The sequence below is a fragment of the Nyctibius grandis genome, chromosome 26 (genome assembly GCF_013368605.1).
Source record: "Nyctibius grandis isolate bNycGra1 chromosome 26, bNycGra1.pri, whole genome shotgun sequence".
Taxonomy (NCBI): Eukaryota; Metazoa; Chordata; class Aves; order Nyctibiiformes; family Nyctibiidae; genus Nyctibius; species Nyctibius grandis.
In genome coordinates, this window is record NC_090683.1 from 1,352,654 (window position 1) to 1,374,226 (window position 21,573).

A 21,573-nucleotide genomic window follows, 5' to 3' on the forward strand; every position below is an offset into this window, starting at 1 on the left:
TCCATAGTTGTCTTTAGTTATCTCCTACCCTGGAGGTTTCAAGACCATGTTAGTATCCAGCGCCAAATACTGGATATTTTTAGTCTCTTGGGACATGGCTGTTTCAGATATCTCGTGCATGTCAGAAAATGACTATACAAGAGAACATTGAGGTCCTGACTATGTTCACATACCACAGCTGCAGGCAAGAGGCAAGCACTCTGCCTGACAGCCACTTTAGAGAATTGTATTGCTGTTCTTTAATTGGCCTGTGTGGAGAGAGCGCATTATCCATCTGCAACAATTCCATGAGATCCCCCAGAGATCAAACTCCCTGTGGCGCAGAGAGGGAAAACAGAAAACTGTCTCCTCAGTGTGGCCAGTCTGAGCTTCAGTGTGTTAATGAGATGGGTGTGGGGATGTTTTTATGCTAACGACCCTGATGACTCTCTGATGTATGCTCTCACTATAGGGAGCTGAACTGCAGAGACTTTACACTCTGTGTGTGCACACAAAGCTCCTCTTTGTGGAAGTACAGTGGTGGCTGTGAGGGGGAAAGACAATCGGGAACAGCAGCTGTCAGTACCTACCAGGTGGATGGAGAGGAAACAATATCAGGCAGTTGTGTACAGCCTAAAGTGAGTCAGCAAGGTGAGAGCTGTTCATCCACACTTCTGACATTGCTTCCAGAGCTCCTCCATTATATCAACCTCTTTCCAATGTTCTCCTTCAGCCAAGGGGACCATGGCTTCATCTGGAGGATGGTGCATGAAGACATGTCATTTGGATCATTTCCATTGGCTGAGCTGGTGAGTGAAGCCTGCCCAAGACCTCTAGCATAGACTTCCAATGCCTTGCATATTTAAAAAGAGTCAGATTAAGGGGGATTTCTCTGCTATTTAGCCACATGAGATTTCTGGTATGTAAATTCCTAAGGGTCCTTCAGATAGTGGCTTATCTCCATCTGTCTTAGATACCTACCTGAGGATGAGATCGGTTCTCCCCTAAAGAACTGATCAAGAATCCTCCTTTGTCTGCTGGGAGAGCATAGATTACACCCTGCATTTCAGCTCTCTTCTCAGCAGAGCTACCTTGGATGGGATTCAACTCAGATGATTTTGCCTTCAGTCACTGCAACATGGATACCTCTGTCCAAGTTGAGATGTCTGATTTATCCATCTGAGCTGCTTGCTAGACTCCTGCCTTAGTCCTCAGATACAACCTGGCACTTCTAGAGGGCTTTTAGCCATGTGTATAAGGCGAGATGAGCCATGTCTCCCTAGTGCCTTTTCTCTGTTCATTGAGAAAGAAGGAGAGTAAGCTGAGGAGCTGGGATAGGAGTATTTCAACTTGAACAGCAGAAGTCCTTCCCCTGACTCTGAGATGGCAAAATTACAAAGAGATTAATCCTACCCCTACTAGTTATGCTAAGAAGCAGACATCAGTGGAGGTAATGGAGGTATTTCCAAGAACTTCCTGTGCTGAGACTTGGAAGAAAGCAAATATACAACTCCTTGAGTAATGACTCACACTAGCCTGCTGTCCTGTGCCTCTGCCATCTTAGGCAGAAGCCGTCATGATAAACTGACCTAGAAGAGGTGAGAAAATCTCTTCCAGTGCCACATTATCATGACAGTTTTCCGATCCGTCAGTCTCATTTGCTAAAATCACAGCTCTCTATTGCCTGCCCTGAAGAGTGTAGGTATGTTATTCCCTTCCTCACTGCAACAGCCTTTCACATAGCTGGAGACCCTCAGCCTGCTGTCCATAGTTTCCTAAATGGGATTTTCATCTCAAAGAAGTGATTACAGTCACCATGTTCTAAACAAGATGCCTGTGTTTCATCTGATAAATAATTCTCCATGTTCATTTGATGGTGTAAGCCTGACCTTCAGGGTCAGATCCAGTTGTCCAAACATGTTTCTGCAGCAAAGGATTTCTCTGACAACTTTAACTTAGGGTAGATGCTGTTTTCCCATGCTCTGTACCAACTGCTTTTGCAAGCATGATGTCTTTGTTTCACTACTAGTAGCATCGAAAGGACCAGCATAGGCATGCATACTCTCACAGAAACTTTCCTGTCTTTGCAGATGAACCTTAACACTTGGGAGGACATGGCAAATGGGACAAGGGTGGAAGAATTCATCCTCCTTGGCTTCCCAGGCACGTGGCATTCCCGGATCTCCCTTGTGGTGATATTTGCACTGACATACTCCCTGACATTAATAGGCAATGCATCCATCATAGCCCTTGTGTGGACAAACAGGAACCTCCATACCCCAATGTACTTTTTCCTCTGTAATCTCTCCTTTCTGGAGATCTGGTACACTACAGGTGTTGTTCCCAAAGCCATAGGAGTCATGCTGGGGACTAGCCAGACCATCTCCTTCCGTGTCTGCATCCTCCAGTTGTTCTTTCTTCTCTCCCTAGGCTCCACTGAATGTTTTCTCCTGGCTGTCATGGCTTATGACCGCTACGTAGCCATATGTTACCCCTTGAGATACAGCTCCCTCATGAACAGTGTCCTCTCTGTTCAGCTGGTGCTCAGCTCCTGGCTGGGAGGCTTTCTGGCCATCTCACTGCTGGCCTTTCTGACATCCAGGCTGACATTCTGTGGGCCAGATGTCATCAATCATTTCCTCTGTGATATAGATTCCTGCCTTGCCCTCTCCTGCAGTGACACGTGGCCCGTGGAGCTGGCAACATTCCTAGTGTCCATAATTGTTGTGGTGGCCTCCTGTGTGGTCACCCTGGTCTCCTATGTATACATCATCTCTTCCATCCTGAAAATCAAGTCAGCTCATGGCCGGAAAAAGGCCTTTTCTACTTGCTCTGCCCATCTCAGTGTCGTCACAATCTGGTATGGCTCCACCATGTTCCTGTACGTCAAGCCATCAGCCCAGAACTCCTTGGATCTGAACAAACTCGTGAATACCTTTAACACAGTTGTAACTCCTTTGTTGAACCCCTTCATTTACACACTCAGGAACAAAGAAGTGAAGAAAGCTCTGGGGCGGGTTTTCCAGAAAAAGTGAAGTGGCTTTTCAAAAGGTCTCAGTGGGAGCAAACAGATTCATCCCCTCCCTCTCACAGCTTCTGCCCTGCAAATGTTCCTCACTGAAGCGTAAGTGAACTTGGGTATCACAAGTAGTGAGAAGCAACCAGTTCCCCAGTCAGCTCATCTCACTCACCTTTCAGCCATCTTAGGCTGGACTGAGCCTTGATTCTAATGCTCCCGCCTCCCTCTGTTCACTCCTGGGTAAATTCAGAATGCCTCACAGTGCTCTAAAGACCAGCACTTGGAAAGGGTCACAAACCCCATCCAGAAACAGCTCTCCAACAGAACACTGGAGAAGTGGTCCTCTCACAGGTTTCTATTCCAGTCTGCCAAGTGTTTCACTTTGTCAGGGATTCATTTGAATCCCCTAAAGAAGTCCCAGCAGCTTGCTCACTTCTTTAGGAAATGGGCAAGTATTTCTCCATTTAGTCTGACATTTTCTGGATGTGTCTGTGTCCCATTCATGTGACTGTTTCATTAAATCGTGCTCTGGTTCAAGATAAAATTTGGCAGTCTGGTATCTCACCTATAGCCATTATTCCTAGCATAAGAGAGTCAACAAAACTTACACTCCCCTTGCTTCCTTCTATCCAGTGTCTGAATGTACCTCTTAATTTTTAATTAAAAATATGCAAATTGCTATGCTTCATACTAGATGTTTCAGGGCATTTCCACATCTAAAGCCCCACATCAGTTTTTAACAGTCCATTGTTCCGCCCATTCAGGGCTTTGTAGTGGAAACACTTTAATGTGATTGGCAAAGTCCCCAAACTACAGACCTGTGAAAGGCTGGCTGGGTAAGCAAGTGTCTCTTTACACTCATTGGGAGGACATTAGCACTTTCAAAGGGCACTTGCTTTTCCCCTTCCAATTTTCATTTCAGAACAGATGAATCACATTCTCATAGCTCTTCTTTCTGCACACTGACAGTGAAGGGAGTCCATGTGACCACTTCATAAGGAGGAGGCATCGACAGGGCAAATACACCTTTATGAACATTGTGGGATGGATTTCACCTGAACATAGAGCTCTCCAAGGGAGATGATTGAGTCCAGACTAAATGCCTACTCCTCCCTTCTGGAAGCAATGGTGCTTCTAGAGGTGATTCATCAACCTCTTGTGTCCACCTGTGCTGGGCACTTCGCTCTTAGACTTCCAGCCAGGCCCAGGCACCAGTGCCCAAGGACAGGCTGATGCCCACCCTTGTCAGCTGTGCTCTCTTTCTCAGTGGCATTTGGGAAAAACCCTGGGAAAGCCCATTGAGTCTGGAGAAAGAGCCTGAGTCTGGATCTATCCTCAGGTAGCCATGACTGCTTTTCAGTCTTGCTTAGGGATGATGTTGATTTGGGGGGAGAATTATGTCTGTGGTGTTGAAGCCCTCTGCAGCCCTGGAGACCAATCAAAAGCAGGATGTGAAATGCCCAAGGGACCCTAGACACAGTGGAGTGCAGGACACTGAGGGCTGCCATCAATTCCCCATCAACACTGCCTAGAGCCCGCTGAGATAAATAGGGGCATGCAAAGCCTCCACCAGCGCTGGCAGAGCAGACCCACATCACTTGCGAGAGGTAGGCCACCCTGGGACAGCAGCAGCACAACAATCAAGCACTCCAGGCTTTCTCAGGTGAACTGGATAATGTTTCATGAGCAACAGACCCCAATGCACAGGGTGGGATCCAGCTGGAAAGTCAGCAGCCTCCAGCTGAGCTTCCACATGCAGTGCTGGGGGTGGGATTGCCTGAGAACAGGTCCCCAGAACCATTCCTGTTGCCTATGGGAGGAAACAAGATCACTGAGATGTGATTACCAGCTGTTGGACAGAGAAACCAGCATGAACTCAGGGCCATAGGGGTTCCTCCCAGATGAGCACTGGTGATTTTCCTGAGAAGGAGAAGAGACATGAATAAGAGTGGGACCATTCTCTGGCAGTGGATGAGTACAGGAAGGGTTTGAACGGAGAATCTTGCCCAGTGTCTGGCTGATGGGTCTTTTTCTCTTGCGGATGCCCACATGCAGGACAAGGAAGGGCTCTTCCTTCCTTGGGCTACTATGGCCACGTGGAAAAACCATAAGGGCAGTTGTGCCTCCTACCAAAAGCCTCGTTCTCCAGCTGTGGCCGTCAGTGAAGACACAGGGAAAGGGAACAAGAAGACGAGCTGACAGGTTACTTGCCCTCAGTACTCACTCCGGTGTACCAGTGAGTTTAAGCTGAGGGCACTTACAAGCCTCGTTTGGCTTCTTTATGGTGTAGCCTCCAAGTCAGGTTTCTTGGACCCTTTCCATCATCAAACACTCTGGATCTAGACACAGTGTAAGTGTCACACTGGCAGGTGCTTCACAGCAGCACAGGCTGGGGAGGCAGAGGCCCAGCCTCACCACAGCCCACAGGTGCTGCTGCTGGGCAGGCTGAGCTCAGAGCTACATGCAAGCAGTGACAGGGAGGGAACTGCTTCTCAGAGCACCCCCACATTTCTGTGCAGTGCTGCAAGCTGTGGGCACCAGTGTGGGCTCAGTGCACAGAAATAGGCAGCGCTGTCCTGGAGCTCGGCATCTCTCACATGCAGAAGCACCTGGGAGTCCTCTGTAGACAGCACGGAGAAGAACCTGCCTGAATCCACACGAGCTTTGTACTGGTTCACCCAGAACAGCATCTGAGGGGACTGTGTCTGGCGCTGCTGGTACCAGAAGATGTAGGGATTGGAATAGCTGGTGGAGAAATTGCGGTGCAGAGCTGTGCTGCGTCCCACCTGGATGGTCATTTCTGCTGGGAATTGGAGCACAGAGTCCTTTTGCGCATGATCTGTAAAGCCAGAAAAGACTTTCAGCTTTGCTTGCCTGTGTACCTGTCCATCTAGCACTTCATCGGCTTGCTCACTGTCCCCACTTTCCGTCTCACTTTTCCTAGCCTCCGAAAGGCTGACCTGTTTGTCCCTGCACATTTTTTTTTGCAGGTTCTTTCCACTCCTCACTCCCACAGATCGTTATGCTTTTCAGCCGTACTCACTGGTCTTTCAGGCCACTGATTCTCTCCATATCTGCCTCTGAGCTATGTCAACTGCTGGTGTCTCCTTCAGCGGCAGAAGACATGAACTGTTCCTCTCCCACCTCTGACCACTTCTTCATGCTAGAACAGTTTCTTCATATGACACACCACATCCTCTGCCCTTGCCCTGTCCTTGTACGGCATTTCAGCTCTTCTTGCATCAAGTCAGCCTTCTCTGTTTGTCCCCCAAGGTTTACGACCAGCCCTACAGAGATTGGTAGTGTTGTACCCAACACATCTAGGAGAGAAGCTCCTATATGCTGCATCACTTCCTTCCCTAGCATTTTTCCCTCTTTCAGGCTTCATATGTATTTGCAGTACATTTAAGAATTCTCAGTAAGTGCAAATTTAGGGGGAGGTCTTATTCCTCCTCTTATGCCCATTACTTCTGACATCTTCCAGATTATTTGCCATACCCATCTGCAGCCCTTGCTCTCTCTACAGAAACACTCCCAGGTCCCCCAGGGACTCAGGACTTATGTTTCCTCCTCCCTTCCACCACCAGCTGTGCAAACTCTTGCCTCATTCTCCCCAACCTGAAAGTTGCATCTTACCAAAGTCTGCCAGTCCCACCAGTGCTGCCAGGAAAATCAGGACCATGTCACGCTCTTCCTTCATGGGGTGCCCAGGGACCTGCCAGCATGAGGGAAATGGTGCTTGCAACTTCACCTCTTCTTCTGCCTCTGCCACATCAAAGACGTCTCCAAAGCACAGCCCAGAGGGTGGAGCAAAACCCTCTCCCTGCTGCTCCAGGCAGGCCTCTTTGGGTCTGTCCCCCAGCCTCTACCACAAGAAGGCTCTTTAGAGAGGTAACAGACTCAGGGTTTCAGTACTGTCCATCAAAGGGACAGGCATCCCTTGGGAACTTCTCCTGACACCAACCACCTAGCCAGCTGCACAGGTCTGCACCCAGCTCTGCAGGAGATGGAGAAGGCAGCCCTGCACCCACCCATGTCCACCCTGTCCCTGGGACTGTCTGCATGGGGAGAGGACCAGGCACACACTGAAGTGCCTGGACCCAGCTGTCACATACTCTCTCCCTTCACCTCTGGCCATAGAGGAGGAATCTGAAGAGAAACATCTCTGTAAGGATCATCTGCTGCAGAAACCAGCTGCACAGGGACAGACACATTCCCTCACTCTGGCAGGGAGAGGACATGGCAACACAGCTCTCTGCTGCACAGGCAGTCCCTCTGTGTCCCTTCACCTACCCACATTACCCACCACCTCCAGCTGCTTGTGCCACCCTGGGCCCCAGAACCCCAATACCCAGGCAAGCAAAAGGGCTACTTGGTTTTAATGTCTTCTGCTGTCTGCTGCCTGGAGCAGGGCTCCTCTGCCACTTCTCACCCAGGGCCCTTTGCTCTCACAGTTGGCAGGGACTGCAGGAAGCAGGTTGTTAGCACAGCAGCCCCCATTCATAGCCCTGCTCCCACAAGGCCTTCAGGGTCCTCTTGTTCAGTTGAGGTCATGGCAGAAGGACAGTGGGTTGGCCATTGCTCTCCAATGACTGCAAACCTGCCAGGAGTTCCCTTGGAATACAACCAGAGCTTCCACAAGAGTCCCTAGCTGAGGAAGGGGACAGGGCTGAACTTTCCCTCTTCCAGGGACAGGCATGGCAAGGAGGTCCCGGTGGGCAGAGCAGCAGTGCTCCCTGGTGGGCTCAGTTGGGGATGTCCCCTTGCCCCCATCACACACAGCCAGCCCTGCCTGTGGTCTTTTATGCTCCTCTTCTGGTGTATCCTGGGGTGCAGTAATGCATCACCATTTCCCCTTGTCAGGGCAAGGCGAGCCACAGGGTGCTGGACCAGTGGTCTGCCACCACCAACAGCTGCTCCAGTGGGCTCGGCAGCACTTTGAAACCTTTTAGACTGCTCATGAGGAAAGTGGGCCCTCAGCCAGGGAGCAGACGGTACCAGTGGATGAACTCAGTGGACCGTATGTTAGGTGTGAGCAGGTGATCCTGATGCCAGTGCCCTGGGTGGTCTCTGTCGAGGCTCCTGCTGCACCTGGGCTCTGCCCTCAGGCACTGCTGAGAAAGAAGGAAAGGTCAAAAATCACCAAAGATCACTGAGCTCTGATTGTTCTTTTCCCAGAGAAACAGTCAGGAACAGTGGCAGTGAGACAGTGCTGGACTAGAATGGATGGGGACATGCGCCTATAGGGATGGGGATAGAAAGTGATCCTGGTGAGGTTTTGTGGAGTGAGGGGAAATTGCTGGAATGGAGTTTGAAATAGATGCATGGAGAGATGGTATGAATATTAGGTGCATGGATGGCTGGATAGATGAAGAGAGGAAGAGTAGACAGGAGAGTTGGGAGTATTACAGTGTAGGAGAGAGGGCTGAATTCATAACAAGAATGAATGGTGAATGCACAAGGGGATGCAAGGATGTATGGAATTATGGAAAGGTACAGGAGAGCTAACTTGTGTGTACAGATATGGAGAAAGCAGAGGGCAAGATGAAAGAGGGCTCTCAGAGAGTAGGAAGAGGTGTTAGAGATGGTAGATGTATGGAGAGATGGGTCAAAAGACGGATGGATGAATGACGAGAGAGGAACACTGTCAGGGAGAGTCGGTATTACAGTGAAGGAGAGAGGGCTAAATTCAGGGCAATAACTGCTGAATGCACAAGGGAAAGAGTGAGTATATTGAAAGGCAGCCATACATGCAAGCAAACCCATACCAACAGAGTTGGTGGAGACAATGCAAGGATACTGAACGGGGACTCAGAACGGGGAAGGAAGGAAGCGAGATGGCAGATAGGCAGGAAAGGGGAGAGATGCCTTGAAGAGTAAGCACAACCCTGGCCACCCACAGCTGATGCCTGCCCTGCTCACCCAGTAAAACCACGGCCAGCCCCACCAGCCCTGTGCATCCCACCCTCCGCTGCCCACATAGAATCATAGAATGGTTTGGGTCAGAAGGAACCTTAAACATCTAGTTCCAACCCCACCCTGCCATGGGCAGGGACACCTTCCACCAGACCAGGTTGCTCCAAGCCCCATCCAACCCCTCCCTGAACACTGCCAGGGAGGGGGGCAGTCACAGCTTCTCTGGGCAAGCTGTGCCAGTGTCTCACCACCCTCACAGTACAGAAGTTCTTCTTAATATCTAATCTAAATCTACCCTTTTTCAGTTTAAAACTGTTACTCCTTGTCCTATCACTATATGCCCTTGTAAAAAGTCTCTCTACATCTCATTGCCTGTTGCCAGACTGGCTGTCTCCTTTGGCCCCAGCATCTCCTCTCCACTGCCGTTGCCCACTGCCACCAGCTCCGCCCTGGAGCTGTGCGATGTGTCGGCGCTGCCTCCTCTGAATAAGCAGCTGTAGAAAGCAAAAAAGTCTCCCCTGAGCCATCTCTTCTCCAAGATAAACAGGCCCAGTTCTCTCAGCCTCTCCTTGCATGTCATGTTTGACAGTGCCCTAAACACCTTGGCGGCCTTTATAAGACTCACATAAGTATGCCAATATCCTTCCTAGACTGGGGAACCCCAACCTGTAAGCAGTACTCTAGATGTGGTCTCAATTGGGACAAAGGGGCAAGGTCACTTTCCTGGACCTGCTAGCAACACTGTGACTAACTCAGTCCAGGATACATTTGGCCACCTTACCTACAAGAACAAACTGTAGTCTCATCTTCAGCTGTGTCTTCTAACACCACACATCCTTTTCTGTGGATCTGCTTCCTAGGCAGCCAGTCCCCAGCCTACATGACTGCATGGGCTGGTTCCTGCCCCAGACTCAAAACCTTGCCCTTGCTCTTTTTGATCCTTGGGACATCCCTGTCAGCCTGTTCCTCCATGGTCATGAGTGTCTCTGTGTCTGTAGTCCAGCTAATTTTCCACCCACCTTATCATCCTCTAACTGAACCCATTCATCTCCAATTTGGTCATAAAGGAAGTACGGAAGAGGCTGTCAAAGGTCCTTCTAAATTCTAAGTACATCCCTCCCCACTCTTCCCTTCTCCACAGCACCCATCACCTCATGAGAAAGCAATGAGGCTGGGCTTTGGCTACACTAGAGCTTGAGCTCAGAAACAGCAGCTCCACGTAGAGGGGACTCTGCCCTGGCTGAGCTCTCCCAGAAGAGCTCCCTGCCTGTGATCACAGCAAGGTCACTAAAGGTAAGTGGGAAACCACTGTCTGCACTCACTCCAAGTGGGACCTGAGTCCAGGCAGACAAACATTCAGGCAGGGAAACAGGCTCAGGAATTCTACACATGATGCACTGCCCTTGTTGGAAAGAGAGTCTCTTCTGGACACCCCTGTGCAATAGCAGCAGGGTTTGTGGGGTGTGGCCTCAAATCCAATGTCCTTTCCTTCCTAGGGGCAGTTGCTGCCATCCAACCTTTGGATGGATGCAGCTTTGAACACTTCCAGGGAGGGGGCATCCACAACTTCTCTGGGCAACCTGTTTGTGTCTCACCACTCTCACAGTAAATAATTTCTTCCTAATATATAAAGAAAATCTACCCTCTTTCAGTTTAAAACCATTACCCCTCGTCCTATCACTACACTCCCTGGTAAAGAATCCCTCCCCATCTTTCCTGTAGGCCCCCTTTAACTACTGCAAGGCTGCTAGAAGGTCTTATGAAGCCTTCTCTTCTGTAGGCTAAACAAACCCAACTCTCTCAACTTCTTCTCATAGGGGAGGTTCTTCAGCCTCCTGGTCATCTTTGTGGTCCTTCTCTGGACCCACTCAAACAGGTCCACGTCTTTCTCATGCTGAGGGCCCCAGAGCTGAACACAGTATTCCCAGTGGGGTCTCATGAGAGCAGAGGAGAGGGGGAGAATCACTTCCCTTGAACTGCTGGCCACACTTCTTTTGATGCAACCCAGGATATGATTGGTTTCTGGGCTGCAAGCACATATTGTTGTCTCTTATTCAGTTTTTCATCCACCAGTACTCCCAAGTCCTTCTCTGCAGGACTACTCTCAATCCACTCATAACACAGCTTGAATCCATGTTTGGGTTTCCACTGACCCAGTCACAGGACCTTGCATTTGGCCTTGTTGAACTTCATGAGGTTCGCATGGGCTGACATTTCTAGACTGTCAAGGTCAATATTGTAGGAACATAACCAGATGTGGACTCTGTTGAGGATAGCCAGGGACAATCCTAGCAGGGCTGGGGTATTCTGGGAAAGGACAAGGCTCCAGGCATGCCCATGGCATTATATGTGTACTCACAGACTGGACAGAGAGGAGACAAGTCAAAACAAGCCAGAAATTTTTCCTGCAGGCAGTGTTAGGCAGGATAGGGTCAAAACCTAGCAGCACAGTGCACACATCTGAGGAGGCAGCAACAAGTGACCATCAGGAAGAAAAGAGAAGGATAGGGTACATTCTCATACACATGAGCCCTTGGGCATCCAGATGAAGATGTCTGGACCTTCTGCCTGAAGAACAACACTTCAAACAGTCCCAACAGAGTGACCCAGGCTGACATCATTTGCCTGCTCTGGACCCATCCAGCACTCGAGCTGAGGCTTCTGCCAGCACTGCTGCATTCCTGCCCTGGAAATGCTGGGGCCTTTCAACCCAGTGTTCAGAAGAAGCCTTCATTGGGGAATGGGCATGGCCCAAACCTGGAAATGAAAAGGCAGCAGTGTTGGAAATCAAAGCACGGCCCATATCATTAGCTGTGATGGTTTGCATTCAAGATGAGCTTGTCAGAAAATTGTTACCTCTGCAAAGGGTGCCCCTGGTCCTGTGGCAATGAAGGGAGGTATAAAAGGCAGCCCAAGTCCCTGCTCTCTCATCCACTTCTTCTGCCTCCTTCTCCTTGGGAACCAGGTGAGTCTGAAATCCCTTCATCCTCCTCTTCCAAAGTGAGATGTCCACTTCACGGACATCTCAGGTGATATCGACTATGTTCAGTGCTTGACCCTGGAGCTCCTTGTCATGACAGAGGGAAGTGGGGAGTATGTCAGCTTAGAGAGAGGCTGGGATGTGACTGAGGGGGCTTTTGGTTTATGAACTAGAAGAGAGCTTCTTTGGGTCAAGCTGACCTTTGTAGGGTCCTGGCTGGATGAGGCAATGAAGACCATGTGGCTCCTGGAACAGTCCTTAGCTTCCCACTCGTTTGTGGCCTTGGTTCTTTTGTGAACCACGGTAACCAGGCTGTTGCTCACCCATGCCTGTGCTCTGCTTCCTCTCTGTTCTCTCTCCCAGGTGCATCTCCAGGTCCAAGACATGTCCTGCTACAACCAGTGCCTGCCCTGCCTGCCATGCCAGCCCTGTGGCCCGACCCCGCTGGCCAACAGCTGCAATGAGCCCTGTGTCAGGCAGTGCCAGAATTCCACTGTTGTCATCGAGCCTTCCCCCGTGGTGGTGACCCTGCCTGGCCCCATCCTCAACTCCTTCCCACAGAACACTGTTGTGGGATCCTCCACCTCTGCTGCTGTTGGCCGCATCCTCAGCTGTGATGGAGTGCCCATCAACTCTGGGTGCTGTGACCTCTCTGGCATTTCTAGCCGCTACTGTGGCAGAAGATGCCTTCCCTGTTAAAGCTGCTGGGCATAGCTCTTGGGAGTTCTTCCTAAGATGTCTGGACATGGTTCTGGACAAAGGATGAATATTCAGGCCATTGCTTTCACAAGAGTTGACCATCTTTTGCTCCTGCTTAAATCACAAGAAGGAAAGGTCCAGCCTGGGCTCTTTGAAAGCATGGCCCTGTCTCTCCTTCCATTTTTCCACCTACCTCTTTTTCTCTCTTTTCATTTTTTTCTTCTCCTCCCCTGGGCTGTTAGGCTCTCCAAAGTCAACCTGCACTGTGCGGGAAAGGCAGACAGATGCCTTGCATGAACTTCACCATGGCCAAAGGGTGCAGTCCCTCACTTGATCCTTGCACTGAGGACCTGTTCTTGGAGTGATCTTGATTCCCTCTTTAGACTCATTAAAGATTTCTGCATCCCAGCTTGGGCCTCTGAGTGGTCTTCTTCTCCATGTATGCCCTCCCAAGCTGCCCACAGAGAATGGCTCTGATCTTGGCAGGGGATAAGATAAGGATATAAAGAGACCCCTCATGATTATCAGAAGAATGAGAGGTTGGGACATACTGCAGAGGGTCCTTTTTGGGGGACTGTCCCATGACAGTGTGGAAAACATCTCCAGCTACCAGAGAGCAAGTGGCAGTCAGCCCTTGCCTTGAAGTGACTCTGCCGAGATATACACCCACAGGTCCTGCAAAAACCTCTGCTGTCCTCAAGTGACAGCTAGGACTCTGTGGGAGGTCATGGAGGCAAGCCATCCTGCAGGATCATGGGGTTGGGATGCCTCTTGCTCTGGTCAGTGCTGTGCTGGTGAAGGAGAGGACAGAAGATGGGTGGAGTGTGGATGGGTGGAATAGCCTCAGGGATTGTCCGTGGCCTCACCTCCACCTTTTCTTCCCCTCCATTGCCCAATCTAGGGCCAAGGCCAGCACACACAGGCAGGGAAGCAGGGATCAGTTCCCTGTGCAGCCCTCCCACCTCCCCTACAGCACTTGGCAGGGCCCAGGTTTTGACAGGCATGCAGGGATGATGTCATTCACAAGTCAGTATTGGGACTGACCACACTGGGTCACACACTGGAGTCCCTGGGGACCCCAAACCTCCATGGGCCAGGGCAGTCCAAGGACAGTAACCAGTGTCCATCACTGCTCTGTGGTGCCTTGTCATCCCCAAGCATGGTTGGAGCAGCTTTGCTGAGGCCCAAGACCTCTAAGGCCCTGTTACATCAGGAGTAGCTCTGCTCCAGAAAATCTCTTTGCAAGAACTGATCACCCTGGTCCCCCTGAGGTGTGGAGGTGAAAATGGGACACACTCAGCAGCATTTATGAGCTGTGTATGGCAGGAAACTTTTGTTCACAAAGGTCCCTCTTGCTTTGACTGATGGTCTTGGGCACTGGTTTGATCACAAGCACCTCAGAGTCCTCAGCCAGGAAAAGCCTGATGAACAGAATCCATTCATGCATCCATCCACCCACATAGGGGCCTGTGGAAACTGCCCTTTCCCCAGCTGGAAATTTGAAATGCAGGCATAAGACCTTTTCTTCTGGATGGTCAGGTTGCCAAGTCTTTTGTTAACATCCCCTCCTCTTGCCTGATTGCCCAATGGTGAAGCAGGATGACAGAGGTGTCAAGGCACTGATCCCTTCTCCCTTGGGAATAGGGTTGATGGGGACTGTGTAAGCTGAGCTCTGCAGGCCTCAGTGCCACAAAATGTCTGTTCCCTGTGCAAACCTGTTTGAAATTCCTGTTTTTGAGCCATCCCTTCACAGTATATAGATGGTGGGTAACAGGGCTGATGGCATCGTAGCACAGTTTCCCCACAGAAAGTTGAGGTCTCCAGGGTCCCACATTCCTCTTCCTTCCTGTGGCACACTTCTGGCATCCATCTTCTCTGAGTTTCTGTGAAGGACATCTGGCTTCACTATTAATGCAGACATTTTATTTTTCTGTGGTACTTCAAAATTTCTTTTTCAATCTCCACCCTCAGCTCAAGGTAGTGATTAAAAAGCTGGCACCTCTGAGGCATCTAACAGTCCCCTTGATTGCAGAGGAGGAGTTACTGAAGGCAAAGCTAAGGTCAAAACAGGGACTGAGGCACAAAGGGCCCAACAGATCAGGGGAGGTTCCCTGCACATTCCTCCTGCTGCAGATTTGAGTGAGAGCAACTGAACCTCTCCATCTCTTTGGCCACTGGACATGTTCGGGCCATGCCCAGGCCTCAGCTCCTCCCACACAAGACCTGCACTGCTGCCACCCCCTGAATTGCCAATATCTGGGCAATCCAGTTCCTCACTCTGCCTTCGACTCCTGGAATCCCCCATTCTCTTCCTGCCCCACAGGCAGCCCCAGGGCACAAGAACCCGTCCTGCCTGGGAAAGCAGTGGCACATGCAGGCACCAGCCCAACCACAGAACACGCACTGGGGCATCCCCAGTTGGCACCCAGTTACTCAGCACCCCAGCACCTCCAAGCCAGGCCAATCAATAGCTTTGTTTGTGGCATGCTTGTCCCATGCTCATGCTGGCCCAGAATCACAGTATAAATGGTCAAAAACCTTCTTGGTATAGAAAGAATGGTGCAGCAGCAGAGCCACCTGAGAGAAGATGACCACAAAGCCCACTGTCCACACTCCCAGAGCTGGCAGGAATCTGACTTTCTTTGTCATGGTGGTGTGTTTTACAGAGCCATTTGTGTATGGTGAAATAATGATTGAAGCACATAGCTGAGGGGATCAGGAAATCAGTCATGCCCAGGAAGAAGTGGAAAAATGACTGTGCCAGGCAGCAGGAAACACAAATGGGCATTCTGGTGACAAGGAAAATCTCTAGCGTTTTGGGGACAATGGTGGTGGCACAGCAGATCTCCAAGAAGGAAAGCCTGGCAAGGAAAAACTACATTGGGATCATCAAGGGCTACTCACTCCCCACAGTGACAAGGATGAGGCTATTTCCACCACAGTTAGGAGACACATGGAGAAAACAAAGACAAGCAGGGCCATGTGCCACCTGGGGAGGTCATGCTGCTTCATTATGTTTGTGTTTCATTCATGGCAACGTACTGCCCTGTTTGAAACAGCTTGGTCATGTCCAGAAGGAATCAGATACCCAGGCAAGAAAGAGCAACCAAAGCTGTGCTCAAGTAAATCCTTTGTGTGGGTGTCAGAAGAATAAAATAAACTGCTGCTGCAAGGCAAGGTAACCACTTAACCCCAAGTGAAGGTCTGGCCCTGCCAAGGCTGAGGAGCAGGTGTTAGACCACAATAAAGAGAACTTGGCAGAGCTCTGACAAACATTTCTGGTTTGTTGGAATGGACCTTTGCCATGTAAGGGCTGACTCCTGTTGCAACTCATTCTATATCTGATAATTCCTGGGGGCATTGGTTTCTTAATTGCCTCATTTTTAATTGCCTGTTTCGAGTGCCCAAGGAGCTTGTTAATGGTGATATAAAACTTGTGCGGAGATCTTATCACACGTCCTCAGGAAGGGAAAAAACACCAGGTGGGAGCTGCCGATGTCTTTGCTCAAGGGAGCTAAGCTGTGACGACACCCAATGAGCTGAGCATCCCTCTGGAGACATTTAGGGTCAGTTTATTTATGTCACCATGAAATCCCTGTGCCATGTCCTCATGTGAAGGACCTACAGCTGTCACTTTGGCTTCAGGAGAACCAACTGACATGGGCTGGATGGAAATCTGTCCCCTCTGAGATGCATTTCTGAGACAACCACTGGCAGGCCTTTACAGACAGGTCAGAGGATGCCACATTACCCAGAATGTTCTGAACCCTTTCTGGGGAAGCAGAGAGCCTTGTGGGAAACACCCTACTCCCCTCCCTGACTTGTACAGACTGTCTCTGTGTAGTGCTGACCAAATGTGGATGTTTGCTGCCTTCAGGAGCACAGATCCACAGCAGTCATCACTGAGAACGGGTGCTGAGCCCAGGCACTGACTCCAAGGGGGACCTGGGATCCTCCAGGGGTGGAAATGACTCACTGAGAGGCACTATCAGGAGCATCTATGTAGCTTGTTTCTCCTATAGATCTTAACGCACAAGACAATGTCAGATGTAAAGTTGATCATGCCTTGGAAATGGCAGGGTCACATGTTTCATGAAAGGTGAAAAGAGATCAGCATCCTTGGCAAGAGGAGAACAGAGGCTGAGAGGAAGAGGGAGAGTGCTTGGGAGTTACTCTGTAGCAGTCGGTGAAAGCCCTGGGAAAGCAAGAGGGATGAGCAGAGTGAAAAGAAATTTCCTGAAGCTAAAGGTGAAGACAGGGCCAAGGCAGATAAAAGCTTTCATGAAGAAGCTGAAATTCGAAGCTGAAGCAAGGTGAATGGTTTGGTGGTGGTGGTGTCATTCTATTTGTTTTTTTTCTCAGAAGAAGAGCTTCTGCAAAACTGACTTCTGGCAAGAAAAAATTAGACTTCAGGGACTGTGACAAAGTGGCAGAAAATTCAGGTCACTGATTCCTAAGGTATATTTGGTCAATTGTTGATCAGACCCTGACACAGCCTGGAAGGCTTGGCAGGGACAGTCAGAGTCTGCACAGCTTGGGTGAATTCTTCCTTCAAGCATTTGTGATAGCTGGAGCCTTGGGATGTCCCAAGAGGGGTTTGGGGCCAGACACTGTGCAGCAGCCAAGTGCAGGCAATGTAGGCAAGGAATGGGGGTGGCGAGAGAGGCGACGCAGGCATCAAGGAAAGAGACTCTCAAGTACATAGCTGGGGCAAGTGTGTCAGCGAGTATGGTTGTCAAGGTGAGGATATTCCAAAACAAGGTGAGCACAGAGGAGAAAAGAATTGAGGAAGGAGAGGGAAGTAAGCTCTGCAGTGTTTGGGGGTCCCCGGAGGATGAACTCTGACCTTTTCGTATCATTTCCATCCTCTGGTGATTTGCAGGCCTGTGCAAGGTGGTAACAACTTGAAAGATGCAATGGGAGTACAAAGGTGTAGACATCTTTCTGGAGCCAAATACACCTCATGCTGTCAGTCCTGCTATTCCCATCACATGTTGTGCCCCACTAAGGCCCAACTGTGTCTCACCAACATCAGCCTCAGCCAATGTCTGCTGTTGGTGCAGTACATATATGTCTAGACAGTATAGAGACGTGTCCCCAGAGAGATCCTCATGTGGCAGCCTGTGTCCTTCCAGCTGAGGTAGCAGCCCTACAGATTGTCAAGCTGGAGGGTGTCCTGAAGAAGCGCCTCTTCCTAATGTCCCCCTGCATTAAGAAATGTTATACAGGGCCAGGAGAGTGATTTTCCTCTCACTTCCTCTTGTGTTGGTATCAGCAGTCTCACCCCAAACAAACAGTACAATAAGCTCAAATCTTTGCTGATGGCAGGAACAAGAAAAGGAATGTCCAGACCTATCACTGACCAGGCGGCAAAACCCCAATATTTCTGTGGCTCAGTGAAATACCAGCTGCATTCAGTATGGCTTTGTGTTTCTAGCTCGTTTCTGGAACCTGTGACTCCCAAGAAGTGAATTGAAGGGAAGACCATTTTGGAAATGTGGATCTTGACAAGGCGAGGATGGTGAGTTGCAGCCCATGGAGAAGATTTCCTTTGTCCTACCTCCCCTTGGTCCTCTGGACTCTGACAGCTGCCAGCAGCCAGAGGTGACAAACAGTAACTACACTTGGAAGAATTAAAAGGCCACAGAGGACCTGATTCTAGTGCTGGTCTTCAGGCTCCTGCTGATGCTGATGCTGGTGCTAGTGTTGGTGCTGGTGCCAGGTGTCCCCCCAGCCCCTGACACACATGCCTGGTCCCGCCCACAGCAGCTCGTCTGGCTGTGGCCCTGGATCATCTCTTGCTGTTTCTAGAGGTACAGTAATAAACCTCTGCATACCTGCACTGGGGCTGGGTGAGCCACAAGGCACTGGATCAGTGGACTACCACGACCGACAGGCAGGTCCGGCAGCACTTGGGATTCTTTATGAGTTCTCAGGAGGAATGCAGGGCCTTGGCTTGGGAACTGACAGTAATAGATGAACTCAGTGGACTGTATGTTGGTCTGTGAGCAAGTGGTGGTGATGCTGGTATCCTTGGTGGACTCCAGCAACAACTCCTGCTGCACCTGGGCTCTGCCTTCAGCAACTGCTGAGAAAGGAGAAGAAAAGCACAAAGAATGCCAAACAACATCCAGAGAAACAGTCAAGAACAGTGGCAGTGAGAGAGATCAGAATGGAAGGAGACATGTTCTCATGAAGAGGGTTGGAGTGTGATGCTGGTGTGGGTGTGTGAACCGAGGGCAGAAGGTTGCAGGGGAATTTAAATTAGATGCATGGAGAGATGGAAAGATGGGATGAAAGTCACGTGCATGGATGGACGGATGGATGGATGGATGGACGGATGGATGATGAGAAGAAGAGTAGACAGGAGAGTTGTGTGTGTTACAGTGAAGGACAGAGGGCGAAACTCAAGGTAATGAGAAGTGTTGAAAGCACAGGGGAAACAGTGGATGTGAGGAAAGTCAGGTGTACATGCAAGCAAACTCATACTGGTAGAGATGATGGAAATGGAAGGGAGAATAGTGAGCCAGACTCAAAGAGCTGGAAAAGGGGCATGAAAGATGGCTAAGAGACAGGGAATGGGAAAGACGTCTTGAAGAATGAGAGGGAAGAGTTGGCCCTGGCACGCCTGGGGAACATCTTGGGCACAGTCCTGGCCCCCTGCCACAACCACCTACCCTGTGTGCTCAGAAGGACATTGGCCAGCCGCAGTAGCCCTGCACCCCAGCACTGCCACATACTGCATTCCACTGTCTGCACCTCAGTGGCACCCGCCAGCCGTGTCTCTCTGCTCTGCCCACAATGTTTCCTTTTCACCGCAGATGGCCACCACCAACAGCTCTGCCCTGAGGTTGCACCCCATACTGGTGCCAGCACCCCTCAGGGTCTCACCAGCGCAGAGAGTGCTCCGTGGCTCTGCATAAGCAAAAGTTTCTCTCCTGGGAATTGGACTCTCCCCGCGATAGTGTGACAACAAATGTGCCCATGGGTGTGCAGGGGTCAGGGAAGGCAGGGGCAGAGGGGTGATCATAGAATCAGAATGCAGGTACAAAAGGATGTCCTGAGATCATCTAGATCAACCCCTGCTCGGAACAGATCCCATGAGATCACGTTGCTCAAGGTCACATTCAGTCCAGCCTTGAAACCTCCCAGGATGGAGATTGCACAACCTCCCTGGGAAAACCGTTTGAGTTCTCATTATTTCTTTTAGCCTACTGCTTCATCAAATTTTCCCATGTTCTATCTGCTGTCCATTGCACCTAATCCTGATGCTGTGCACTTCCAGAGTCTTGGTCCATCTTCTCTGTCTCCTCTGGACAAGTTGTTGTAGAAAGCAAGAAGCTCTCCCCTGAGCCATCTCTTCTCCAAGATGAGCAGGCCCAGTTCTCTCAGCCTCTCCTCACATGTCAAGTTTGCCAGCACCATAACGAGTATGGTAGCCTTTTCTGGACTTGCTTCAGTATGTCGATATCCTTCCTGGACTGGGGAGCCCCAGCCTGGATACAGCACTTCAGAGGTGGGCTCACAAGAGCCAGAGGCGCAGGGTTGCTTTCCTGGTCCGGCTAGCAGAACTTTGACTAACACAGCCCAGTGGACTGCCTGCTCTGTCCCATTGGGTGTCATCCCCAAACTTCCTAGGATTGCCGTCCTTCTCACTGCTCATGGTGTTCATGAAAACAGTAAACAGTGTTGGTCCTATGACTGATCCCTGAGAGGGATGTACAAGCACATTTGGCACTGGCTTGGACACGAGGGAGGGCTGTGTCCCAACCCAGACAGTACCAACACTGCACTGGATGCAGATCCACTCGGGCATGGCCTGCACAAGATGGGCAGGATTCCTCAGCCTTTCAACAGGTCCATAAAGCAATGTCGATCCTTTTGAACTCTCTAGCAGCTTTGTCCTGGCCTGGAGAGGCAGGGAGTGGTGACTATCAGCCATGCTGAGGCATTCCCAATGTTGTTGCACTGAGTTAAACTAAGGATCCAAACTGGTGCAAAATGGTTCTTGTTGGGGCCTGGAATCAGCAGCAGCAGAGTATGAGCTTTGGAAGGGCAGGAGAAGGAGGGTTCAGGAGGCAGGGGCTGCATTTCAGTGCCTCTTGTCTGGACAGACCTCTAGCAGGGTGGTGCCTTTACCATTCAGCTGCACTTGGGCTTCTGCTAACACTGGGAACATTCTGCTCTGCAGTGCCCATGGACAGAGCAGTGGAAACTGTCCCTGCCATGAGCAGCACTGTCTGTTTGTGAGGAGGGACACAAAAGGACACACACATGCTCATGCACTTCGGTGTGGAACCGTGCACAAATTTCTGCACCCACGTACACTCACACAAACCCAGCTGCACACAAGAGCACAGAAGACAGGAACACACATAGAAGCACTACCAACTGTGGACTATGCTGAGGACAGCTGGGGACAACTGTGGCACGGTTAGGGCATGCTGGGGAAGGAGAAGGCCCCAGGAATGCCCATGGAATTGTTTGTGTACTCACAGGCTGCACAGAGAGGAGACAATTCAAAACAGGCTAGAATTTTTTCCTGAGGGCAGTGTTAGGCAGCATAGGGTCAAAACCTAGCAGCACATTGCACACATCTGAGGAGGCAACAAGTGACCATCAGGGTGAGCTGAGGACGGAAGGAAAGAGAAGGATAGGATACATCCTCACATACAGGAGCCCTTGGGCACCCAGCTGAGGACTGCTGGAGCTTCTTCCTGAGAACAACACTTCAAACAGTCCCAACAGAGTGACCCGGGCTGACATCATTTGCCTGCTCTGGACCCATCCAGCACTTGAGCTGAGTCTTCTGCCAGCACTGCTGCATTCCTGCCCCAGAAATCCTGGGGCCTTTCATCCCAGTCCTCAGAAGAAGCCTTCATTTAGGAAAGGGCATGGCACCAAGCTGGAAATGAAAAGGCAGGAGTGCAGGAAACCAAAGCACAGTCCATATCATTAGCTGTGATGGTTTGCATTCAAG

General features: G+C 50.4%; 1 protein-coding gene and 1 pseudogene across 1 annotated transcript; both read left to right on the top strand.

Annotated features, from left to right (window-relative positions):
• Positions 1 to 698: 698 nt before the first annotated feature.
• On the top strand, positions 699 to 3,014 carry LOC137673797 (olfactory receptor 6F1-like). The gene is made up of 2 exons (XM_068418815.1): positions 699 to 788; positions 2,070 to 3,014. Exons 1-2 carry the CDS (start codon positions 699 to 701, stop codon positions 3,012 to 3,014), a joined length of 1,035 nt encoding a protein of 344 aa, XP_068274916.1.
• Positions 3,015 to 11,746: 8,732 nt separating this feature from the next.
• LOC137673698 (feather keratin Cos2-3-like) lies at positions 11,747 to 12,593 on the top strand (annotated as a pseudogene).
• The last annotated feature ends 8,980 nt before the right edge of the window (positions 12,594 to 21,573 follow it).